Source organism: Tripterygium wilfordii, chromosome 17 (genome assembly GCF_013401445.1).
Source record: "Tripterygium wilfordii isolate XIE 37 chromosome 17, ASM1340144v1, whole genome shotgun sequence".
In the NCBI taxonomy this organism is placed as follows: Eukaryota; Viridiplantae; Streptophyta; class Magnoliopsida; order Celastrales; family Celastraceae; genus Tripterygium; species Tripterygium wilfordii.
Window position 1 is genome coordinate 4,650,001 of NC_052248.1, and position 26,994 is coordinate 4,676,994.

At 34.5% G+C, this 26,994-nt stretch overlaps 3 protein-coding genes across 3 annotated transcripts; all 3 read right to left on the minus strand.

Annotated features, from left to right (window-relative positions):
* Window positions 1-537: 537 nt before the first annotated feature.
* On the minus strand, window positions 538-14,651 carry LOC119982726 (golgin candidate 4). Its single transcript, XM_038826248.1, has 15 exons — window positions 14,270-14,651; window positions 13,131-13,229; window positions 11,623-11,751; window positions 8,436-8,606; window positions 7,960-8,098; window positions 7,750-7,814; window positions 6,840-7,007; window positions 6,610-6,705; window positions 6,169-6,315; window positions 4,805-5,101; window positions 4,603-4,668; window positions 3,424-3,626; window positions 3,156-3,210; window positions 2,450-2,632; window positions 538-1,076 (listed from the first exon to the last, which is right to left on the minus strand). The coding sequence occupies exons 1-15, from the start codon at window positions 14,483-14,485 to the stop codon at window positions 735-737; spliced, it is 2,376 nt and encodes a 791-aa protein (XP_038682176.1). The 5' UTR covers window positions 14,486-14,651; the 3' UTR covers window positions 538-734.
* A 2,058-nt stretch (window positions 14,652-16,709) lies between these two features.
* On the minus strand, window positions 16,710-17,312 carry LOC119981841. The gene has a single exon (XM_038824984.1). The coding sequence runs from the start codon at window positions 17,310-17,312 to the stop codon at window positions 16,710-16,712; it is 603 nt and encodes a 200-aa protein (XP_038680912.1).
* A 3,061-nt stretch (window positions 17,313-20,373) lies between these two features.
* Window positions 20,374-21,856, minus strand: LOC119983098. Its single transcript, XM_038826760.1, has 2 exons — window positions 21,302-21,856; window positions 20,374-20,556 (listed from the first exon to the last, which is right to left on the minus strand). Exons 1-2 carry the CDS (start codon window positions 21,840-21,842, stop codon window positions 20,549-20,551), a joined length of 549 nt encoding a protein of 182 aa, XP_038682688.1. The 5' UTR covers window positions 21,843-21,856; the 3' UTR covers window positions 20,374-20,548.
* Window positions 21,857-26,994: the final 5,138 nt, after the last annotated feature.

A 26,994-nucleotide genomic window follows, 5' to 3' on the forward strand; every position in this document is an offset into this window, starting at 1 on the left:
CTTTTTTTCCCATGCGGGCCTTGCAGGTGTTTAACGGTTGTTTTATTCATGTCTGGATTATATTTTATCCCATTTCTGGCTATTTCGTCAAACCAATGGGTTTTACCAGTGATGTAGATTCTCTTAGCGTTTCTTGTAACCATTGGTTGCCCTTGTCGTTTGGTTCATGGTTCATACTTCATAGTCAGTCGTGCCATACAGATTTGTTGTATCAGCAGCTTATTTTACCTGTAATGTCATATTGGCGGATTTACTTGTGCCAAAAGTTACCAATGTTTAATGGTAAATCAAATTTACTGGTCTTTACCGCTTTGGCTGGGCAAACATCTATGCCCCTGAAACTACTAGTTTTGCAAGCATCATTATGTATTATGCATGTCTTTGTGGTGATTGGGAATTGCCAGTAGTGCTTGGTCATCTAAAACCAATATGGAATTCTGAATTTTGAACTCCCAAAATATTAAATTTCAATACAACCCAATTGAGATGATGGGCAAATCTCAATCTTCGCATGAAGGTCAGTAAAAAAGAATAATGTTAAGACCATATAACCTTTAATTCATTATTTTCATATTTTAAAATGTACTGAAGAAATTGGGACTTCGATGAGCAAATGTAACTGACACAAGATGCCCTTCTAACTGATTGTAAAAGAATTAATTGAAGCAAGATTGGATCATACAACACTGACCAAAAAACTACTACTTTGATTAATTACACAGCTCCTCATATTTTCAATATTTTGGAAGAAGTCTTGAGATACGAGATGTACTATCCGCCGATGTGAGGGGAACTGTTGAGAACTCCGAATCAGAATGTTCAGATAGCAGTAAATTTCCTTGCATGGGGGGATGACTATGGTTCTGGCTTGGAGACAAATTTGATTTTGAGAAATCAGAAAACATTCCAGTTGTGCTTGCTCTGTGATCATGCATTGTTGTTGGACTAGCGCCTGCAGTAGTTGGATTTCGCCCAGGTAGATCTCCCGTTGGTCTACCAGGATCTTCCAACAATTCCCTTCTCTCTCTTTCTTCAGTTTCCTTCAGAAGATAATCGACCCACATATCTGCAAAGGACTGAACAAGGGAAAAAAAAGAGAGGAAAAAAGTGCTTGAGTCTAAATTGTTCTACATTAATTATAGGTGTAATATAGTCTGATAGAAAATTAACAGAAAGGAGTTGAAATGAAGGTGACCAACATAACATGTTACTATGTTAGAGCACAATCCTTCCAGGTACTTATCAGTAAAATCCACTTGCAAAACAACACCTTAACGATCTAATTTTTTAAATTCTTTTATTCTAAGGTCTATATTACACACAAATGTTTTTAAAAACCCATTGTTTTAATAATTTTCTTTAAATGAGTCAAAATAAACCATTACTCTTTACTGCCAATCAAAAACAATTTAATCCATAATAGTTGAGAATTCGTGATATATAGAGATTTAAATGGGAACAACAGCGTGGATACTTCAAGAAATACTTTAAAATGTATTCCATAATTTTTTATTCAACAAATTATCTCATTAGAAGCATTTTGCAAGTGGATTGTACGGAAGGACTGCGCTGAAAATTTTCTCAACATGTTAATGGAAATAACGTCTCAAATTTTTTGAGGACTGAAAGCTTAAAAGATCACAACTACAAAATAGTCTTTTGGAGCACAGGGTAATGAAAGGGCAACTAGGAAGGCCCCTATTCCAGGCAATTAGATTGGGTTTGAAACTATTAACAGTTCTACCCTTGTTGCGGAATTCTATTACATTTTCCAATAACTCACTAAACTACTCTCTCTCACTCTGATAGGGGCACGACTCTATCACTCACTCTCTCTCTCTCTCTCTCTATATATATATATATATATATCTTCATACTGCTTAAAGAGAGTAGAGATGACGCTCTCATCTGATGATATTTTTCCCCTGTTTTAAGATTAACATTTTTTGGCCCAATGAAGAATCCAATGCAATTTTTGGCTTAATTACATCACCTAAAGGAAGTTTTGTGCCCGATTAAATCACCTAAAGCATTGAAAAGGATATTAGATCATTCTTGGATTCTCAAAACTCAATGTCTCATTCGTAGAAGCACACTACTCTGCTGTTTTCATTATTAAGAAACGGTAACAAAGATAAAATACGAGCTTGTTTGATAGCAATAGTAATTAATCGTTGTTGTTTTAAGGTCAATCGATTTACCCGTCTAGATAATATTTTTCCTTGTTCACTAATAAATCGACTAATTAAACTCATGTTTCTATAAGAAATTCGATCCCCCGATTTGATCGGGGGCAAACGCCTACGCAAAGAACGCTTGGATTTATGAAAAAGTCGCTTGAATTTATGCATGTTTGCTGAGGCACCACGAGATATAGGAATGACAACCACTAGGTAAATCATGTAGGGATAAGAAAAATAATAATAATCATAAAAGAATAAAAACTTACCTGGTTTTCAGACACCTTATTTGCATGATCAGCTGAACTTCCTCCCAAGATGCCACCAACTAGGCGGCCTGGTAGGCCCAAAACTCCCCGAACAACACCTTTGCCTGCACCTTGTTGAGCCACACCTATTCTTTGCTTGTCTTCATCAGAAAATCCCAGCATGCGAACCATAAGATCCAGAACCTGAAACACACCATAATTTCATCATGCTAAGTGCATGTGCTGGTTCATACCGAAAATTTCAAGAGGACATCTAAAGCAAAATCTATAGCATTTCTTTTGAAGGTGAAACTGACATAGAGGATAGAGGAAAAATTGAGCAACAGGGAAAAAAAGACGTGGTTGCCAAAATCAGGCATTTGGTGTTTGAAAGTTCTGTTAACATTGCAGAATTGTTTTATTTTGCTACCTCAGAGAAAAATGATGTTTCTCAGGCTTATCGATGATTAAACTCTCATAAGCTAGCATCAGCGTCTTGTTATCTGCTATTCTGCTCCCTCCATAATTGCAATTTTATATAATAATTATTTTTATGTTGAATCTTTTGGTGGGGCTTGAAGAAGCTGAACATGCACTTTATGCATGAGCCATCCATTTGGAGGCCCCAAGAAGATTTCACCCACTTACATGCCTAACATATCATCGAAAGAAATAGAGAGTTCTCCATCCTAAATAAAATATAAGGGTGCTCTTGGGAATATCATACCTCTTTGCTATGGTTCCTTTGGAAGTAGGTCACCAATAATTTGATCACAATACGCCTGCCAAAAATGTCAGTCACAATATTAGAAGTATGTGGTTATGCAACCCCCACTCATAAAGTTGACACAGTAAAAACTATTTTAGAATTTCAGTAGCCATAATAGTCAATACTGTATATTAAGATACTGCGAACTCCTTTTTCCATTAGCGATAGCAGACCAACAACTTTCAGACAAAAGAATAGAGTTAATTCATGAGTCAAATAGGCCAACCTGTCTACAAGATAATCCGAATCCACCGACATTCTATTAAGCCTAGTCATACTCTGCTCAAGAGCTCGACGAAGCTTTCCATTGTCTTCCTCAAGCTTATTTACTCTTTTTTTCCCTTCCATTAGCAGCTGTTCAGCCTGTGTAAACTTGGCTAAAATTTCTTCCTTTTCCCTTTTTAATACCTCCGCAATCTGATCTGCTTCCTGATGAAGCATCGACAGCTTAGTTGCCGAAAATTGTACTCAAGAGGCATTACAAAATCAGCAAACAATAATAGCTAATAGATGCAACAATAAATAAGCTGTAATTTAAAGGTACCTCTTCTAACGGGCTCAAAATGGAAAGGACCTCTTTTTCTTATTTTTCCTTTTTTTCTTTAGCTCCAATTCTAATCTTTAATTGTTTTCATTCACATGCTTCTCTCTTTTGGCTTTCAGATAATAGCTTTCATTATATAGCCACCACTAATCTCGTATTCCAAGAAAATAGGGCATTCAAAATCTCTCTCCCCCTCAAAGAAGTAATCTCCCACTTCGTTCTTATGTATTATGATTTCAGGACTAGAATACTTTTGGTAGGTCTATATCTATAGCATTCATTAAATTCTAACTTTACATCCTGAGCTGTATATGGGAAATTGGGAATATCTCTGGAAAATCCCAATTAAAATTGAAGAAAGAAATTAATGCTATCAGTGATATTGTCAAAGATTAAGGGTGATGAGTTCGTTTATGAAACTTGATTATTGCAAAAAGTTGATTATCCAATCATAAACATTTAAAATAGCTGAATTAGAAAACAGGAGAGCAAGAAAAGAATGACCAGCTTGGTTTATTTAAAAAGTTCTGGCTTCTATATTTACCAAAGAGACAGTTCTTAATATTGAATAACAAGTGTAACGAAACTCTGAATACATGTACTGGCAGCAATTTCTCACAAAGGTAGTTCATATTTGGCACTGAAAATTTATACACAGAAAGCTACTTGTTGTTAATGAACATGCTAAATACATATCAAGCCTCTAAAAATTATACATAAAGAAAGTGTGTGAATTTCAGAAACATATTATTCATAATTACACAATGCACCACAGGAAAAAAAAAAAAAAAAAAACCAACCTTAAAAACTGGATAACAGAACCAAATTATTGTTGATATTATATAAGGAAGAGTGTCATACTTTCAAAAATCCAGAAAACTTAGCCGATTCTTCTTTTGCCAAAGCCAAATCTCGTTCCAAGTGTTCCTACAGATAAAATGTATGGATGGCATGAAAACTGTTGTAAATAGTTGGTACAGTTGTAATTAGTTCACAGGGTTCTAAACCATAATCTGATGACTATGGCCTCGTTAACACATAAAACAAAGTATCATTTGTTTACCTTAGCTTCAATTTCTGCATAGTACTGGCCTAGTGCACTTTGAAGATTGAAAAGTTCAACATTTTTGGCATCTATGACGTTCATACAATTTGCAAGCCTTTGATTCAAATCATTGATTACTTCTCTGGACTTTTCAATTTCGTGGCTGTTACTCATCTTAACTTCCTCCTGACTTGCAATTGCCTGCTTCAAAGCTTTATCCAAATGTAATATTTGAGCCCTCTGATATTCAACAGTCTCCTGTAGTTCTTCGATGATTTTGCTGTCCTCGTCCATTTTCTCAGAATCTTCATTTTCCTAAAGAATTTGCAGGAAGAAAACTGTCACAATTCTGAAAGTGAAATGAGTTGCATTCACTTTTAAAAAAAAAAATGTAAACAATTCCCGTGCAAAAGGCTCCCCCAGTGGACGGGTCGGGAACATGTAGGATGTAGTGATGTACGTAGACCTTAACCCCACATAATATGTGGAGGCTGTTTTCAGGAATTGAACCTGTTTCCAGGATGTATGCAGACCTTCTACGTTGATTCTACGCAAGCAGTATAAGTAATATTGAAGCTGGGCACAATCATAAGCCATATAATTACTTAACTTATATACTGATACAGATTGGCAAGTGTATTCAAGGAAAGTCAAGGGGTAGTTGTGTCATTGATTGCTTTGTAAGGGTAGATTGGTACTTTTATCAATATTATCTTAATCTGTAGGGTTACGGGGAAGGGGGGATTCATTCTGGTTAGTGGCATCTTTTGTGATCTGGAGGAGCAGCCCCTCGAGTTGGCTTGCAGTGTCTTGTAGATTCTGTTTTGTTATCAATTACAGCCCCAGACTTTATCATATACCCACATAAAACTATTATAAAAAACACAATGTATCAGAGTAGAACATTATGTAATAAATATTAGTCCACATTTGAAAGAGCCTGGAAAGATACATAATCAAGGAGCAGAAGAATGTTTCTTGGGTAGAAAATGAGGTGGGTCAATATATCATACAGCACAAGAAGAATGACAACTGCATATTACCAAAGCAAGAAAATGCTAGATTCACTATCAACTTGTAAGCTGGTTGAGCTATAATTTACTGACTCTCTTCATTTTTTCACCTGATTAAATCAACCCCTTATTAGATTACAACTAATCCTTCCAAACTCATCACTAAAGACGTTTCATTCAATAGAAGAAAGCAAATACAACTTTGCAGCGCAGTAGATCATCAATTATAATCACATTAATAACTTTGCTATTGAAGGATAAACAAAACATTGAAGATAAAGAAAAGTAACATAATAATCAAGCAAGCATGAACAAAAAGCTAATATGACATGATGGATAGGAATAAGAAAGACTTTCAGGACACGAAACCTTTTCTAACAAATGCTGCTTAAGGCGGGCACACTCTTGCAATGCTTTGTCCCTTTGACCACGTGTTTCCTTCAAGTCATTTTCCAATTTTTGCACAGATTGCTCCATTTCTTCTTTTCCAGGAAAACCACCTGACGATTCTCCTTTCTGAACAATTAGAAAGGAAGAACAGAAGCAAAACAATAAAGGGACTAATGAGAAATGATAAAAAGTGCATAACCACTAAGAGATATCGTGTGTATATGCAGTGAGAATCGATACTACACACTCGCATAAACATCAAGACAAATCATTCATAGATGTAATTTGCATATACCACACTGATAAATGATGGTAGATGTGAAGAAATGCACCCAATGAATAAGCACGCTTGTGCACATGGCATGAACATGCACACACACAGAGACAGACGCACAGACACAAGGATGAAATATACATTACCCTATTCAAAAGAGGGTCTGAAACATCCAGAGGGACTTTGTCAAATGAAGAGTTCCTGCTCAAATTCAAAGCACCCTCAAGTTCATTCTTCTCCATCTATGCAATGATACATTGGAAGAGAACGAGTAGTCAAAAATCATCACAAGTATTACAAGTCATTAAATGATATGACATTTCCCTGCAAAACAACAAAGTTTTTATTCACAAAAGAAGGAAAAAAAAATACTGACCTTGAGATTATCATTCTCGTTCTCAAGCATAGCAATTATTCCTCTCAAACTTTCCACAACGCCATCTGCATCTTCATTGTTCTGTCTACGCAACTCCATTTTTAGTCGCTTTATTTCTGATAACTTCTCAGTCAATTGGTCTATCACTTTACTCATCTCCACGGAGGTCTACAAATTTATGAAAGTCAAAAGCAATTCCAAAAGGCATGTGTCAACTAACTAAACCAAAATTAAAATGCAGTAATGAACATAGATTGGCTTAGGGTTTATAGTTTGGGACTGGAGAAAAGAAATGCACTCAAGTTAACTTTCCCTAAAAAATGCCTAGTAGTAAATATGGTATATTCCCAGATGCTAGTGGAGTAGAGTCTGATGCTCAGCATGGATGGTTCACAAACATGCGCAACTACACAGATGTAACTAATTTATACGCAAAAACTGCAGATATTCTCTGGATTCAGGAAGTGACTCTAAGAAAGGAAAGAATGAAAGAAGTTAGTCTGGATGCAAGCACTCAATTTACAATATTAATCATCTAATATTGAAAATCTGACTTTAGCAATGTCTTTTTAGATTATTTTTAACTACAAAATTCTATCAAACTAATTACTCAAGCTTGTTATCGGTGAAACTTCCCGTAACTTTTGCAAGTCGGATATTGGAGTCAACAAGCTAACCCTGTAATGAAACCCTGACAGCATGAATCTCCATCGGTACCATAATGATGGATGGCAAAGACATTATACTAATAACTTCTCCACAGCCGATAGACAAACAAGTTAAAATTTTGTGTAAAAGGCAGCATTTAATAGATTGGCATGAAAGATATTCACAACTTGCTGAGACTAAAAACAATCAAAAGGCATAAGAATTTCATTAAATAGAACCTCATAAGGTGAACCATACTTACTTTTTCCTTATCCTCTTTGAGCAACATGAGCTCATCCTGCAACATTCCTTTTAATTTTTGTTCCTCTAGAAATTTGAAGTAAATTAATCAGAAAAACCTCTTTATTGCAATAAGAAAAGTGGGGGAAGGAAATTTTGATGATAAACCATATAAAACATAAGAATTCTCAGTTGTGATTAACACAGTTCAATATTTAGAGTGCTGGTATACCATGCAATTGCTTCTGCGACTTTACTAATTTATCCCGTTCTTTCTCAAGCTCCATCCTTAGCTGTTTCATTTGCAACTCATGAGTTGCTTGTGCTGCTTCCAGGGACCTATTTTTCTCTTCTAGCAAATCTTCAAGCTCCTAGAAGGCATTCATATATCTGTGTCAAGTTCACTCATCACTTAAAAACACAAAAATGTCAAAAAATGAAAGCAATTTACAAGGTAAATAATCACAGGTTTTATCACTCAAAAATACAAGCAGAGAAGTAAAAAAAAGGTCAAGAGGCATGACAAATAGTGCTACAGGACAACAAACAACTTGCAGAACGTTATATTAAGAACTTTAGATATCATGATCCAACCCGTAGTCATATTACACTATCATTCTAAACCAAAAAAAAACATGGAATTTGCTGAACAAATAAATTCCCCAGAAGAGACCTGCTCAGAAATAAGCAAATGGAGTGAGCCATTACCTTTTCATTCCCATGTAAATTTGACATCTTATTTTGATCAGCATGCAGAACTCCATTGCCAATTCCAACATGTTTGGAGGCAACACCATTTTGCATTTGGTTTCCAGAAGAGCGGTTTTTCATCTGTGTTACAACTTTAAGCTGTCGATTAGGCGATTGCTCACCACTTGCCTGCATAATTCTAAACTTATTCAGAAGAAACTCGATATTTTATATGTGACATACTTGTTTTCCCAAGGGAAAAAATGATACACACTTAGAAAGTAAATCATGATATTTCTGATTCCACTGCAAAAGAATCACCTTCGAAAAAAACAAATATACACACAACATCGACACCACATACTTGCATGATTGATGCTGCACATGGCATACAATATTTTGAACCAAAACAAATTACAGGTTTATGTGCTTTTTTATATAATCTAGGCATTGTTGATTTTTAGGTGTTTCTGCTTTTCCCCAACTTCACCCTCTCTTTGTTTTCACACTATCTTGTGTCCACCTTCTATTTAGTATCCATACCCTGGATAATTTGTTTGAAGTTTTTGAGGACACCCTTTTATCGATTAATCTCCATCTCCACTCATTTTTAAAGAAAAATACGCATCTATCCATGTCAATAATCCTTCATGTATCATTGAAACATTTTCAAGTCAATAGGTTTTTTTTTCATCAAATTTTTTTTTATCAAAGATAGGAGTAGCTACCGCCTACCAGTATGGCAACCACATGGTCCTGAATGGTGTAAATGTAAGCTCACTTATAGGTTATAAGATTAAGCACTTCCAATCTATTATTTTTCTATAACCATAAAGATCTCAGAAATTACAGAATTTCAATATTTTGGTAATGAAAGAAGGTCCTGTCTTACGACTACACAGATAAATAATGCCAATGAATTGACTACCTTATAGACCTAGTTGTTTCTCAAAGGACTTCAGCAGGGCTCCTTCACACGTAGTTTAGCCATAAATAACATTCGACAAGTTAAGGACGATGCTGCACCCAGCTATAAAGCATGCACAAAAATAGATGTGTAAATGTGTAATGTATAGAACCTATTCTGCTATATATTAATGCTGAAGCTTGAATGCTATACCACCATTACATATCATATAGTTTTCTTTCTTTCCTTTTTAAATTGTTCAAAGGAAAAAATAACAGTAAGTATTGAACTACTAATAAGAGTTCTTCACTCTTAAAGGGTTCATGACAACTATTTGAACGGGATATGTCTTAAGTGAATCTCTATAATGCACATTTTTAACCCAAATTTTTAAAGATAATAGTATATACATAATAGTAATAATTTCTTGAGAATGTCAAGATTGGAATCATTTTCGAAGTACTTAATTATTTAAAACATGTCTAGAGATATGTATCAGGTTCATTTATGTTCATGTCTGCATTAAACTTTGAATATCAATATCTTACATGTTTTCAAAATCAATAAGCAAATGTATGTAGGGTTTTATGATGGAGGTTAAGTGACACAGGACAGCCAGTAGGGATTCAATTAAAGCCAACAACAACTATCAAATGATGGAGGATTTCTTGTAGATGTAGGAGACCTTTTCATAGGAAAGAATTATTAGAGATGTGTTTCAATTTTGATCAACTGGTAGGGATAGTTTAGACATTTGAAAATAGGATTTAAACATATGAAATGGTAGAAATCAGTTCCAATAGTGTGTGAATTTATAAGTACATTTGAAAGAATTAGAAAAGATAAAAGAAGCATGACTTCTAACCAATATAGTTAGAACTGTAAAGCACTCATGCAGAAACCCTCCTTCCAGCCCCGAGGCATTAAGCACTTATCCATGTAGAGTTATTTTGAAAAGAAAATAAACACATTATCAAATTTGAGGCTCAAATCAACAAAACTCATCATCAAATCAAAACTATATTGCAAAAAAAATATTGTACCAAGCATCCTAAGCAGTATGGGAGGGGGAAACCCTTCAAAAGCCGCACAAACTATGAAACTTAAGCTACTCATATTGCTAGTGTCTGAAATTCTTGCAAGGCTTTTATCTTTGTCTGCATCTGCACCACGTCAAATAATCACGTGCTTTTGTTTTGAAAAAGATACATAATCACCAGCATTAATCTATCATCATATACATCTCAAGATGAGGAGCTCTCAAACTTCTCTTTTTCCTTTGAGTCAACATCTTCCCATTCAACATTTGCTAGCTATCCCGAAAACGAAGGCATCAAACTTGCTTTTAATCTCGTTTGTTTTCCTCATTTGATATTTCGTAGTTTCCCAAACATATCCTAAGCATGGGCTAAAAGTGCTTCTAATGCCAATGGTAGTAATCTCATGAATGAAGCTTAAATAAACAGAGCAAGGGCCCTAGAGTTTGGTGCCAAGCCTAATCAGCATCCAGATGAGATCTGGACCACTTATAAAGATCCAAAAGAAAGCTCATACCCTAAATATATATACACGAACTTCAACCTTAAAATTCCCCAAAAAAAAACCATATCTTCATAATGCAAAAAAAATCAACAAAACAAAGTAATTGAATCAGCTTAAATTAAAGAAACAAAAAGGTTAGACTTTGTGTTAATTAAAGAGAATTATATTTGATCACAAATTGGCGTCTAACAAATTTATACCACAATGCTATACCTCTTTGGTCTTTGATCTTATTTCTCATAGCGTTTCTTGTTGTCAACATATGCAACATATCAAATATCTATAATGTAAAGTTCCCAAATAATTCCCCAAGGTCTTTTATCAGGCCTTCAGAAACCTAAACAAGCTATGCATACTTATTTTGAAGTTACAAACAGCAGTCTTGAGTTATCCACATTGACACACCTGAGCTTGAAAGCAATGATACCAATACTAATGTCATTGTATATTGCCAACCAACATTTAACTCTTAGGGCATGAAGTTGTAACCAATTGGTGTAAGAAATAATGTACCATGACATACAATTTGAGATTACAGCGGCAGATTGCATTCCAAGGACAAAATAATTAAAAAGAGACCCAGAAGAAAGCATATGAAACAAATTTTGCAACGGATATGTATGTGACCATGTCATCAAGTACATACAAGTAAAAGAGGCAGCAAAAGTAACGCAGAATTTTCAACCATAACATACTTAATTCTGCAACAGCACATTAACTTCTATAATACAGTTCACTTTAAATTTAAGAAATTACCTTGACCACATTAAAGCTATTTGTTGATGCTTTGGAACTCTCGCTTCTAGGTACATTCAGAGCCGCACTGGTTGCATCCAAATTCTTTCTCAAAGAGCCATTTTCTTGGTTTAATCTGGAAATATGATCCTGTCAAAATGAACTTTTGTTATTACCAAATAACTGAAATTATAATCAAAACATCTAACCTGATTAAGTACATAAATAAATGGAAGGAAAAAGGGTTAGTACTGAAGTACATGCAAAAGGGTTGTCTATAAAATATAACAATCCATAAACAAGTCAAGTTTATGAACTTGGAGGTCTTGGGTTCAAATCCCTGCAGTGAACCTTGGTTTTTGTAATACAACCAGCCCAACTAGCATGAAACTATTCGCTTTGGGCCAAGGCCCGCATGAACTTAAGACAAGTCATGCAAATTAAGGGTGATTGCCCATTTATAAACCACTTAAGGACCCCCACCTAAGCGATGGAGGATGTTTGTTAAAGTTTTAACCGGTGTTTGCAGATGATTGGCATTTGGCAGTTTCGGAGGTTACTTTACAAAGGCGGGACCAATGAAGCCCCAACTTGGAGAAGTTCCAAGTACTCCAATAAAAAATTATAATAAAAATAAATCATAATAATTGTTACAGTATGAAATTTTGTATTTGTGCTGATGAATATCAGCATATCAAAATACAATCACATTAGACCTACCCTTACAAAGTTAATTCCGGATATTGGCAATTACCATGAAACCACTAGTATCATGTAAAATCCAAAATACACCAGGCGCGACTCAAACTCACCACCTTGAGGGTACATTCCTGGAGTTCAATCCCCTTTCCACTTGGTTGCCCTATTTGGGCACATTCAATGATATTAAATAGAGCAGATGAAAATTTTATGGTAATCTCTTGAGGTAGTAGCCCTAGTTGGAACAATTTCATGTCTATAATTATATACCAGAAAATGAGTATGGCATTCCTATAATCATTTGTAATTGGATCAAAAAATATCTATGGGAAAAACGAGACTCAGAGTTACGAGCTACAGCCGACAAACATGAAGAGCTGGTCTTAGAGTGTCAGCTTAAACCAGGGTTTCAATCGCTTGTAATCACAAAGGCCTTGAAATTGAAGTAGGAAAAAATCTTACAAAGACATACACATATAGGAAACACAAATAATCATCATATTCCCAAAATAGAAAAGACCTTTCAACAAAGCAACTCTCAAGCTCGTGGCATTTCCTCCACTATACGGACACCATAAATAACACAGTAGCAGATGATGCCCATAGCATTGCTGATGAGATCACTTCAATAGTATGTGAACACATGTTGGACTATATTAAATATAGATACAACATAATAAAATCTAACTACAATTTGATAACTTAATTTCTGTGGGAATATCATTTAATTATCTAACTTTTTCGTGATAAGTTGTCTAGGCAAGTATATATTTACTCAATTTACATATACACAGCCAACCATATAAATCAACTACGAGTCATTGGAATACCTCTTTCTCTTTTAATATAGCTGCATAGTTCCTTGATAATGCTTTAATTTCTGCCTCCGAATCCTGAAGTCTCTTTATTTCGGCTTTGTAGGTTTCAATCTACAAGAAGCATAAAAAGTAGGAAACAAAATGTCATATAACTGGACATTTCACCTGATATGCCAGCTACACAAGCTACTACAAGAAAGGGTGATACATAACAGCCACAATGTTATCTTATTTATGCATTAAAATTGACCACCAAAAGGCAGGAAAATATCAATATCCCTTCCGTAAACAATCAAGATTATTTAGTCCTTTGAAGAAATCAATCAGGCACCAGCTCATCCATTTGTTTCTTCTTCGGGTATAAACATATGGCATTGATAAAAATTTACAGCTACAAGTGGCACATAAAGATGCTAGAAACAAAAAAGGAAATGTCCAACCAAGTTTAAACTGTGCCAGCCCAAGGCCGACTACGCATAAAACAATATTAGCATCAATTGCCACATACTAGATATTACTTCAGCCAAAGAGAAGAGAAACTATAATCCATCCATACACATTACTGAAAGAAAAATATGAAACAGCCAACCCAATTAGCCCATAGGGAGTTAGGTACTACCAGTGTCTTATAGACATTAACTGCTATATATATTAAAAAGAATCCACCACAGAATACGAGCCACGGCGCAAGAGTCTTTAATAAGAACTTGATATTTCATTAACCACTAAAACAAATTTCTTCAGGCTACAGCTATTTGATATCAGGATTGTCTCATGTCTACACCCTAAAACCAGACCAAAATGGGTAAACAATTAGACTTTCAACACAGAAAATTCGATAACAATTGGTAACAAGTAGACAGCACGGAGAAAGCATAAACCATCTAGAGAAGGGTGACATTGGCTAGTGGCTATCTAGCTCAAGCTAAAACAATATTTTCTACTTAAATCCATACAGCTCTAACTCAGTACATCCAAGTCACCATAATTCAAACGTTTCATTTGAATTAAATCAACTATACACTCAAATATAAATAACAAAGTGACCATACAAGAATCGAAAATTCAATAAAATTGGATCCGTTCAAAGCCCAAAGACAACCGAATAAAATCAAATCAAAAAGATCAGCCACGGAAACAAAGAGGATTACATCGGGATTATACACGACGTCGATGCCATTCACAATGGGAGAACCTGAAACCGACTTGGAATGTGCAAATCGGTGAGAATTCCGCCGATCGAAGACTGAGGGATCGCCTTCGTAGGGAGAATTATGGATCTCGAGCTCGTCATCGTCATCCTCGTGCACATCCAGCGCGATCTTGCTCAAATTCTCTTTCAAATTCGCAATTGAACTCCACATCATTCAAGAAGTCACGGGACTTGTTGCAGTAGGTCTCCGCACGAGGGCAAGCAGTGGCAATGACGTTATCGGGGGGGCTCTGTCTCTGTTGTCGTGAACGGCCGAGTTGGAAGGGCTATGGCGTCGGAAGGTAGATCTGGGACCAAGAGGTTAGAGCTTAGAGGGGCATGTGATTTGTTTATAAATAAAATGTAATTTCTTTCTTTCGTTTAAAGACATCAAAATTGGATGGGATTTTCGAATGGGTTTGGTTACAAGTAATAGGGAATATTAATTGACTAGGAGAAACCGTACGTTCTCTCTCTTTATCGCAAACCGACCGTGTCTGATGTAATATGATATCGTCCGATGTAATACGATATCGTCCGAGGGTGTTTGGCGATTACCATATTTGCATTTGTGATTTTCAATTTTTTTGAAAGCCTCTTGATTGTACTTGTTAATATATATAATTAATTTCAATTTCTAAAAATGAACAATGCGTTTTTTGGGTGGACAACATTTTATAGTAACTCTACAGTTAAGTCCCGATGTATCTTACGGGAATCGGATAACCCAAAATGAATAATATTATTTATGTGTATTGGACTGAAAATTATAATAGTACTTCATCTTTATAGTAGTTCGAATATCTCAATTACTTAAGGGGTTTTTATTCATAAAGACAAAACTTAAAAGTTGTATTCTAACAAGGACAATCTAAAAAAACCTTTAGAAAAAAGGACAAAGTCTAACAACTTATCAAAATACCCTCCCTCCTTCTTCTTCCTCCTCCTTTCTTCTTATTCCTCTTTCTTCTTCCTTGCGCCACCATATCGGAAGTTGGTCGTCCGACCATCATTTTCGATGAACGAACTATCGAAATGAACCCAGTCATCACCTATAGTAGAAAATCACTTGAGTCGTCGAAAAAGCTTCGTGAAAGCACGGTCACTATTTGAAAAAGAACTAGATCCGGCCAATACGGCCAACATCGGTGACCATCAACACCTCCAATCAACTCCACAGACTAAGACGCATCACCTTTGAGGTTTTGTTGCTTTTTCGAACTTTTTTTTTTCCATCTGAAATCGGATATGAATCTGCATATATTATATCTGTTTTGTATATGATATTATATCTGTTTCGTATATGATATTATATATGTTTTGTATCTGTCAATATTATATATGATTTATATCTGTCAATATTCTTCTAAATCGAATATGAATGTGCAAATATTATATCTGTTTTGGATATGTTATGATATGTTATCGATTTTGGTCATTTTGAAACTTCAAACAGATAACATTTCATTAAGGACATATAACATTTTAACAAAACAGATAACATTATGACAGATACCAAATTAATCGAAACAGATAACATATCATCTGCAGTCTGTAAATCTCACATCAGAACAAAAAACCATGAAAATCACCATAGAAACTACCGAAAATAATGATGTGATGACAAATTGAAGGAAAACAACAAGATCTACAAGTCTCGTGGTGAGTATGAGTAGATCTAGTTCGAACACAACAAAAATTCGGTTGAAAAATCACTAAAAAATGTCATAGAACTCTCAAATAAGCCACGAGGGGTGGAAACAAAGCTTCTAGTAGCGTAGACAAAGCTTCCGGCGGAGATCCAAGATGAATCGTGTGTCATGTTTGAGGATGAAGATAAAGGTATTTTAGACAATAAAACCATATATTTTGACTTTTTGTCTTTCTTGGAATATTAGTTCAAACTATATAGACTTTATAGAATAAAACTTTTAAGAGTGTCCTTATTGGAACAAAACTTTCAAATGAGGGACTTATCTTTAATTTTCCCATTACTTAATTTATTGAGTAACTTAATTATGAATTTTTTTTGAAAAAAAAAATTTCCCTGCAACTATAATTTCCATTTGATAACACACAATTTTTAATGAATCGCATTCTCCTTCTCTCTCTTTTATATGGTGAAAATGATGTCATATTGTATCACGTAGGATATGGAAAAATAATGATTTTCTAGATACTAATTAATTAAAAAATATTTTTTATGTTCAATATTCATGCAAAAGAAAATAAGTTTATTCATATTATAATTACTATTATGGCCATTGATATTGTTAAGCTTGTGCATTATATTATCTCAATATATGTTACCAATGCCCGAGCTATTCAAGGGTAGGGGGGCCATGGCCACCACAAAAATTTGGAAAAATTTATTTATTTTTTTGAGGAAAAAGGATATATTAAACAGAAAGTTCAAATATAGCAATATGCGAACAAGCGTTAGGAACATGTCCTACAAACAAGACTGAAGCACCAAAATTCATTCCTAAATGAGCTAGAGAATCAGCTAATTTGTTGTTGATCCTTGGCGTATGAACCACCTCACACACAAGGTCTTGGAAGAGATGAATTGCTGAATCCACACACTTTCCATAAGGAGCCAAGGCAATTTTTTTGGCTTTCAAGTCTGAGACAATAATAAGAGCATCCTCTTCAAGGATGAAGTCTTGAACTTGCATAGTAATAACAAGTTCTATACCAAAAAGAAAAGTTGTAGCCTCCACAAATATGCTCCCTCCCGTCGACAAAATGTTCTTGTAGCTTGAAGCTATAATTCTGCCTTGGGAGTCCCTAATAACGGCCCCTACTCCAGCTCTTGGAATGGAAGGATCCCAGGCAGCATCCACATTGACCTTCAGTCTACCTGAAGGAGGATGGAGCCAATGTTGGATGGTTTGACGAGGAGCAGCAACTGAAGCATTACTCGTGGAAAAATCAGAGTTGAGCATAGAAGCTTTAAAGAACACATCCGAGATGGAAACATTGAGATCATTATACACCATCTTATTCCTGGCCAACCAAGTGAATAGTAGAGCCCCGAAACAATCTCTAAGAAATTCCTTTGGTAAAAATATGGCCACCTCAAAAATTTGGAAAAAATTTAGTGCAATATATTTATGTACGTATGTTATAGTGCAGCCATTGGAATATGCCTTGGGTCCAATAATATTTGAGCCCAAAGACGAGAGCCCAATTCATTTCATAAAAAATTTGCTTAATACATTTAAGCCCAAAAGCATTTCAGCTCAATTCTCCATCAACGAAATAATCAATTTCTCCTTCTTCGGCTTCCTCTTTCTCCCATTCGGTCACACCATACCATACTCATACAATAACCAGTAAAATTATCAGAAGACATTAGCCCTAAATTAAAATTAGTTTGCTGAAACTTTTAATTCAGACTCGATCATAGATGATTTCTACTCAATGAAAGTTCAAACACAACTTAAATGATTTTTTTATTTGAACATTTTATGTTTTAATCTGTTATATGTAATTTATTCAACTATATATATTTCTTCTTATTGTTGGTCACTTTCAGTAAATTTTTCTAAAAAAAATACGAGAGCACTACCTCTAAACCCCTATCATTCATTCGCGGATTCGCTCCCTTTCTATAAATTTTTGGCTCTGTTTTGTATATTATTAATAATTGAAATAACATGAGAAGTAAAAATTGGGCTGAAACGAACTAGATGGACATGTTAAAGGTTTAAGGCCTTATGTATGGATTGGGTTTCAGTTTGAATTAATAGAAAATTAGAAACTCTGTTGGGCTCCTTTACTTGGGCTAAAATATCCAGGCCTCGTTGAATGAAAATGAGGTAGTTATGTCAAAATTCACACACAGCAACAATTAACAAGAGAGTAGAAGGCCTAGGCCCATTTTGTTAAATGTTCAATTTATTGTTATACCTTTTCAAATTGTCATTTTCATTATTCTTCTCATTTTGTTGTGATCTTTTTGGTGATACATCGAAATGTGTCGTTTATATTTTATCTCTTTATCTTTTAAATTTGTTAAACTAGTCGTGTACCCGTGCTACGCTCGTTTTTTATTGATCTTTTTTAAATATATTTGTATGTTAGTGTGAGGTAATAAAAAATTTTGTGCAAGCTTCAGAAATTATGTTCCAAAGCATCAATAGATGTATGAGTGTTTTTTTGCATTAGTTCATTTTTTCATTTAACTTCAGAAATTATTGACTTCATTTAGATAGTCTCTTGACATCCTGTTTTTGTGTGTGCTTGTAAGGGTGAGGACAATGTGCAACATACTATTTATAGCGAAAAAAGTCTATGGATAGTGAAATAGGGTTATGATCTGCATCAAGTATCACACTTGAAATAATTAATATGCTTTGATTTAAGTGCGTTTCACGATTACAATGCCATCTAATTGTATCACTATTGACGTGGTTGGTGGAGCTTAAGACTCAATAGTATATATGGTAATCCGAAATTTATGTACATTAATCCGGAGAGGTTGAGTTTTTTTTGCTTTACAATCACTCAAATCATAAAACAATAAATATAGATTATTGATTCGTTAATTCATTTAATGCAAAGAAACTGATTTTTTTTTTTGGTTCAAGAATTGATCTTAATAATGCAGTATTTGATCTTAATGATAATAAATTTGGCATAAATACATTTGAATGTGATCGTTGTAGTGTTGGAGGCAAATTCATGCATATTGGTTTAAAGCTAATCATTTCTTCTTCTTTTTTTGGAATTTCTTTTTTTTATTTCTAAATTGGAAATGAATTAACAGGTGGCATGTTTTTGAGACAACAAAAAGCGGACATGGCGTATCTAAATCAAAGATTAACTTTCTCTCACTTTCAGGATTTTAATAATGTATAGATAGATAATATAATATGGAAATATAACTCGTATTAAAATGGATTAGAGTGTAGCTACATTGAAATATGTCGACCTGTCGTTTATATCTTGTCTCTTTATCCTTTAAATTTATTAAATAACTAGGTACAAATTCACGCTACGCGCATTCAGTTGGTAAAAACACCTAAATTTGTGATTCTATTACATTTAATGTTGCCTTTGCAATTTGTATATACATGCAAAATTTCATTTAATGAAGTTAAACACGCAAAATTTTCTCAGAAACCAAAAATGAAACACTTAGGCTACGTGTCTTGGGGAGATATCACTTGAGGTATTGGACGCCACTTCTTCTCTCAAGGAATCGTGGAATGCTTATAGCGAATATGGTACGCATTTTCGACGGCCAAGAGCTCTTCAGGAGGCAAAATGCATCGTCGGAAGGTGTAGGGTTTATATTGGGAAAGAATGGGTGAATCTAACGTTGGAAAGAATGGATTCGTCATGATAAATACTACACATTTATAATTTTTTTTCAAAAAATTTTCAATTTTTTGATGCACCAAAATTGTGCACTGATCGTAACCCCAATCCCAAAACAATACATCCACGTCTCCAACTTGTGTATAAATTTTGTAAGTTAAATATTTGACTTGTGATTGCTAAATATATATATGATCACAAATTCAAAATATGGAAAAAGATTGTCTTCTTTCTTGTGTCGTTATGGCTATTACATAAAAGCAGATTAACATTTATAAATTTTCCTTTATTCCAAATAAGTCTACACGTTAGGACTAATTTAGAAAATACACTAATAAAAATAGATGATAACGTCATTTTCTGTTTATCTAATTAGTCATTTTCTGTTTATCTAATTAATTATTATTAACCAACAAAATGTGACTCGGTTGACAATCGATTGAGTCAGACATATGTGTGTCCAAGATTCGATTCTAACCCAAGCATATCTCTCTGCAATATTTAAAAAACAAAATTTATTACTAAACTATATAGTAACTTCTCAAAGACCACATTATTTGACCCTTATTGGACTCTTTCAGCTAATAAGTTGACATATAATGGATAATAATTAATTAATTTCATTAAAACAAAAAAAATTGTCATAAATTAATTGATGTAGAAAGGTTGAAAACTTCCAATCCTTACAAGATAAAGACAATACACGAAATTATTTTTTAAATGTATATTTTTAAAAAATATAATTTTAAACAACAATTGAAGCATCTCCTCTAAGAATACAGATTCGCATACAACAAAGAGTGAACAGGACGGAGTAATATTTGGCCCAGAGAAGAGATTGTACGCGCTGATGTCTTTCGTTACACCTGTAGAAACTGCATTTCTTTATCCTTTATTTCCTGCAAATTCTTCACTTATCTGAAAACAACATAACAGAAACAAGAAGAAGAAGAACAGTTAGCCTGGTAGTGACTTGCTTCTTATAATTTGCTCAAGATGAAAGGTTTGATTTCCCATATCTCAACAAAATAATCACATAATTCCACTTCTTTTTGATAACCAATAATGAAAATTGAAAACATATTGCATGTGACTAAATTCGGACGTGGATAGAAGTTTTTCACTTGATGACAGGATTAGTTAGGGTAAAACCCAACATGTGACGATAAGAGTATTACTCCTAGTGGGAATTGAGCCCTGTTAACATATATAGCTAATTCAAATTCCTAACTATCAACAACGCATTTTTCTGGAGAAAAACATCACATAGTAACTCCGCAGTTAAACGTGTGACCTCCTAAGAAGGCAAAGCCGTGCAGGCTCGCAGTTAAGCGTGCTTCTGCGAGAGTACTATTGGGATGGGTGGCCTCCTGTGAAGACAAAGGCGTACGGATCGAATGTATCCATGGGAACCAAACAACCCAAAACAGATAATATTGTTGATGTGTATGAGTTGAAATTCTAATAAGCCCAGGACTTCCTGATTGAGTCCATGTAGGTTTGACCCATAAAGATTAACCAATTAGCCTAGCTATTACCCAAGTGGGTAACGACATAGTCCCACCACACATAGATACTAATAAAACACGGATAACAGATAGATACAAATGATTGATACATGATACATGTTTAGTAAGAATGAATTTAGTTTATGGAAACATACTTAGTATTGATCTTTTGCAGTGAAGAACAGCCTCATCGATTGAATTGTCTGTAACAAGATCATAGCAATGATCAGCCCTTGAATACTGTAATGCTCTCCTATCAATATCATCAACTCTGCTACTGCCTTTTATGGAACGTCTTACTTGAAGTTGAAGGCGAAACGGTCTGATCAGACATTTGAAACACCGGACAAATATTTGGACGGATGGTTTTCTCCATCTCCGAAAGAAACTGCAATGAATCTCAATCGTCGGAACGATATTCGAGCTTCTTGAAGTAAATGAAGCAGAAGGCGTGGCTTGAATCGGATTTATTGGTGTACTGCTGTTGAAAAAGGGTCTAATAAGGCCGTCGGAGAAAAGCTGGTCCGCATGGACAAGATGAACATCATCGGAGGATTGAGAGATGGGAAAGTTGAAGGGAGTATGATGATCAAGAGATGGCCTGAGGGACTCCCCGAGGCCGTGCAGAGAAGAGTTCAGGCTTGTTAACCAACTCTGTGAGAAACTCTCAATGGCTAGACTTTGTGGGATTTCCATTCGTGTACGTATGCTCAAAATTGCTGTTGAACAATAACCTTATAGTGCACACAGACACACACATATATATAAAACTTGAGGCTCTAGTGCGGACGACCGTAATAGGGATTTTAGGGGGCTGCTGTAAAATTACAGCAGCCCCCGCTGTAACATCATTTTGGCATTTAAAATATTTTTATTTTTATTTTGAAAAATTATATATGTGTAGTATTCGGAGTAACGATTCTAACGATATATTTTTTGTTCGAAACAAAAATCAAATTTAACATGAAAAATGCATAACAATTCTAAACCGTTGAATATAAACTCAAAACATTCGATGTTTTGATCGCGATAAATTTGATTTTTGTTTCGAACAAAAAATATATCGTTGGATTCGTTAGACCGAATACTATACATGTATAATTTTTAGAAAATAATTAAAAAAAAATTTATACCTTAAATGTGCTACAACGGGGGCTGCTTATAATTTTTACTACAACAGTCCCCGGCATCCCCGTATTAGGGTGTCCACTTTTTTGCACAAGTCAAGAGTCTGACTCTTGACTTGTGCGTGGGGTCCACCGACTTCGGTCCCACATTTAAGTCACAAAAAGTGAAGCATGTGATTTGAAAAATTAAGGGCGTCCGTATTGAAGCCCTCTCCTATATGTAAATATATATAGTATTATTGTTTTAAGGTTAAATTGAGTATTAAGTATTCGTTTGGTTTATTTTCTGCTTTTTCTTTCCTATAGAAAATGTCTTTGTTTTCATTTTCCATTTTAAGCTGTTTTCAAGTAATTTCTTCTTCTTTTTTTCATATTTTTTAAATGGACAACCAACATGTTTTCAAAATTATTTTCTGCTTTCTAAAAAAACAAAAAGACATAAAAAAAAAAAAAGTATACCAGACAGACTCTTTATTTGACACAGTCCAAACGCATGTCAGTACAGTTGAATAAGAGTAGAGTAACTTCAACAACATACCATAATCCATGGTCGCCTGGGTATGAAGTAGGAAAAATCCAAGGTCGCCAAACAAAAGAATTTAATGTAGTAATTTACAATAAAAAGGAAAAAAAAACATTTCAACTCAAGTAGGTAATAATTCCATAGCACAAGTAAAATCAGGTGATTAGGTGAAGACATAAAACCAGGTGAGTAGGTGAAGACGTGAATGAGAAAAGATGTTGTATGGAATGACGTCAAAGACTTACAATTTCAAATTTTGGCTTCTAGAAGTTATTTAAAAAAACCCTTGTCGTTGTTGAAGGTGATCAATATCTATATTTATATTTACATAAATGACTTATCGGTTATAACAGTATTACGTTATCTAATTACATTGAATTTCGTTATTAGGTTTCGTTATTATATTTTCTAATTACATGTTATGATTGATTATGACTGAATTTGTTAGGGAATTACATTGAATTTCGTTATTATGTTATCTAATTATTTTAACTTTCGTTATTATGTTTTCTAATTACATGTTATTATTCAGTATGACAGAATTTATTAGGGATTCGTGACTGAATTTGTTAGGGATACGTAACGCTTCCGATATATTTATAATATGAGGAAATTGTTTTAATTATATATGGCAGTCGCCAGAAGTCCTCCGGTGAGGTGGATCGCTGAATTTAAATATTTGTTCTCTTTAATTTTAAATATAGGAATATTAAACAAAGGTGATGAGAATTACTATAGTGCCCTTAGAGACAAATTCTAGATGCAAAAATTATCAAACACGACACCTACATGAAAACAAAAATGAGAGCAGACGAATTTTGTTTTAAGAAGTCGGGTGGATGTTTGGAGTTTTGTAGTTTGTCTTCTTCGTCTTCGAATCAGCTCTTATATAAGTTAAAAACAACAATCAAAATAAGAAAAATTCAGATTAGTCAACACCTTTTTATAGCTTAAATCTCATCAATCACCTTCGTAATCTCCTCGAAATACATACTATTCATGACAATAGATCCAAAACAACTAACATTACCTTCGAAAAAATATCAAATCCAAAGGATTTATTCTTACGTACATACGCCTAAAATCTTCTGAACATAATCAATTCTCAAGATCTTTATCTTGGGCAAGACAAATCATCCCTCCACTATAAAAGTATGTATGCGACATCAAGTAAAGAAGATGAACTTCACTCACTAAATACTATATTTCTATATGAGAGAAAATACAAGATTGACTTGATCGTCGAAACTTCCTTGGCCGGAACCCCTCCGGTTAAGAAACATTTAACGTGTCTTACAGGTTTTGCAGGATTGTCGGTTGTCCCTAGAATCAATGGTGGGTCTAGAAAATAGATTGAGGGGGGCTTGGTTAGTGGTAAAGACATAAATTTACATTAGGGGGCAAAGGTTGATAGGGGTTCGGGGACAAGGTCCCCGAAATTTTTTTTACGGCTATTTACTGAAAAGTGATCGGAAATAAGTAAATACCTATATAGGTTTTAAATTATACATCACACATCAAAACATAAAAGGTTTAAGATAAAAAAATAATTATTTAAGTGATGTTATACTATTTTTCATTGAGTATAAATCATCTATCATTATGTATGAGTGTGTATCAATTAATAATTATAATTTATATAGCTATTAGAAAAATATAAGTATTTTTGATAATATATACATTATATATAATGTGTAAAGAAAATTTTTCAAAAATTTAAGAGGGGTCAGTGAGGAGAAACGCACATATTTTTAGAAAGAAATATAGTGTTTTTTACAGTATAAATAATATATGTATAATAAATAATATTTTTTCAAAAGTTCAAGTGGGCTTTTGAACACAATGTAACTTGCTACTATCCCGTTTGAGAGTGCTTTGTATTTTGGTGCTGTGAGGTGAGGTTGTGAGGTAAAAAACTGTGGTGCTGTGAGGTGATTTCTGCAGGCAAAAAGCGTTTGGCATGCCAAAAAAAAGGAGATTATATATTAAATTTAATCTAATCAATATAATTATTATTAAGATTAATTTTAAGGATATTTGTATTAAATATTATATATTATCGCAAACAGCAAGCCCTAATATCGCGAGCATCAAAAAGGGAGAAGAAATAGTATTAAAAATCGATGAATACGGATTCTTAGATAAAGACCAAATCACACATAGATTCACATAAACGCTACGCACACGAGACGGATACATAATATACAAGAGATATACAGATCATCTAAAGAGATCAATACCTAAGAAGAGACAGATCGAAGATCCTCCTTGACGCCTCGACGATGCCTTGTTTGTGAGGGAAGGGAAGGGAAATTGGAGGAGAAAATAGAAATTGGTGAGGCAAAGACGATTTAATTGACGGGTAGAACCATGTTTTTGGGTGGATTATGAAGTCGCGAATCAGTCAGTGCTGGAACCGATGAAGTGCGTAGCTATGCCTGTTATGTTCGTGGAGAGCGTGAAGTGGGAGGAGATTTCTTCAATCTAGGGTTTTGATGTAGGAGGGTATATTAGGTAGTTTACATTTATGTAAGGGCAAACACATCATTTTACTCCAGTCCCGTGGGCTTAAACGTGGTTATTAATGTTTTAGGCCGAAACACACTGGGTTGGGCTTGACCAAACACTTAAGGCCATATTGCGGCCCGTTGGGCCTAAACTCAACAGGGAACGCGAGCCTGAAACGTGTGCCCAAACCTAGCCTATATGTATGTATCCAAGGGCGGAAGTGGGGGGATTGCACTGGGCTACAGCCCAGTGTAGATTTTTATATATACATAAATAGATATACAGAAATAAAGGCCAGACCCATTGGTCATTTCTTATACAGATTATGAGTTATGAATTGTCAAATAACCTTAAAACAAAAGCCCACTTAATTTCTCAATAAACTAAGGCCCATGAGTGATGAGTCCATGACCATTCTAAGATGGCCTTCACAATCACCTCTTCGACTCTTTCCACAGTAGCCCTTGCTTGTGCCGTTGTGCGAGATTCAATCCTCTGGTGCGGCTCTGCTCATCTGCTGGGTCTTCGACTCTTTCCACTTCCACCCTTGCTTTGCTTATCCTATGCTCATTCTCTGCTAGTCTGCATCTGCTTATATAAGGTTTGAATGGTGATATTCTACCTGTAGCCCACTAACCCCTAATTGCATTTTTTTATTGGTTAAGGAATTTGGATTTTTGTAAACAATATTATACTATTTGTAATTGTAAATGTACTGGCAGTTTATGCTCAAGTGCTCAATAATTGGATAGATTTTGTAATGGTCCTAATGGAGTTTTGTAAACAATATTATACTATTTGTAACTCTAAAAGTAGCTTTTTTTAAGCTCAATGGTGATAATTTTTTTTATTATAATGGTTGCAGCGTCCTTTATTGCTCATATTTGCTCACAGTGAAGTGGCCGACGAAGATATCATCCCCCTTGTAAAAAGGTTAGAGTTCTTGCTAATTTGGAATAGAGTTTTTCTTTAATCATAAGCATGTGGGTGACATGCCATTTGTTTTAATTTTCCTTAAATAACTAAAATTTTTCTGTTTACTTAGGTTATAAACGTAATGGCCCATCATCAACCACCACCTAAAAGAGGGAAAACTCTATTTTCCTTCTTTAAAAAGAAAGATGGTATTCCTAATGATCAACAAAATGCAGCAGCACAAACTTCAATTCCTAATTTGCGCACTTCTGAAACCGTTGTGGTTGAAAGTTCAATTACTAATGTGCACACTATAGACACGACTTCTTTTCAACAAGATCCAGGCTTACGTATCCCAATTAGTGATTATCCAGTTAATCAACGAGATGAGATTAGACGTAAATATCTAAATGCAAGACATTTTCAACAAAAACTTTCTGAGTATCCTACGACAGAAATTGGGGACCAGCATCGTCGATTTCAGTATGCCTGGTACAAACAATTTTCATGGTTGGAGTATTCTCCTTCTAAGGATAAAACATATTGTTTTCCATGTTTCATTATTGAGACTAAAAGTAGCTCTACTTTAGTTAATGAAGGGTTCAACAATTGGAAGAGAATTAACAACGGAGAGAAACGTGTATTTCTTGTTCATGTTGAAAGTGTATCTTTATCACATAACAATTGTGTGAGATGTGTCCAGGATTTGATGAAACCAACCCAACATAGTGACAAGGTAATGAATGCACAATGAAAGAAGGATGTCATGAATAAT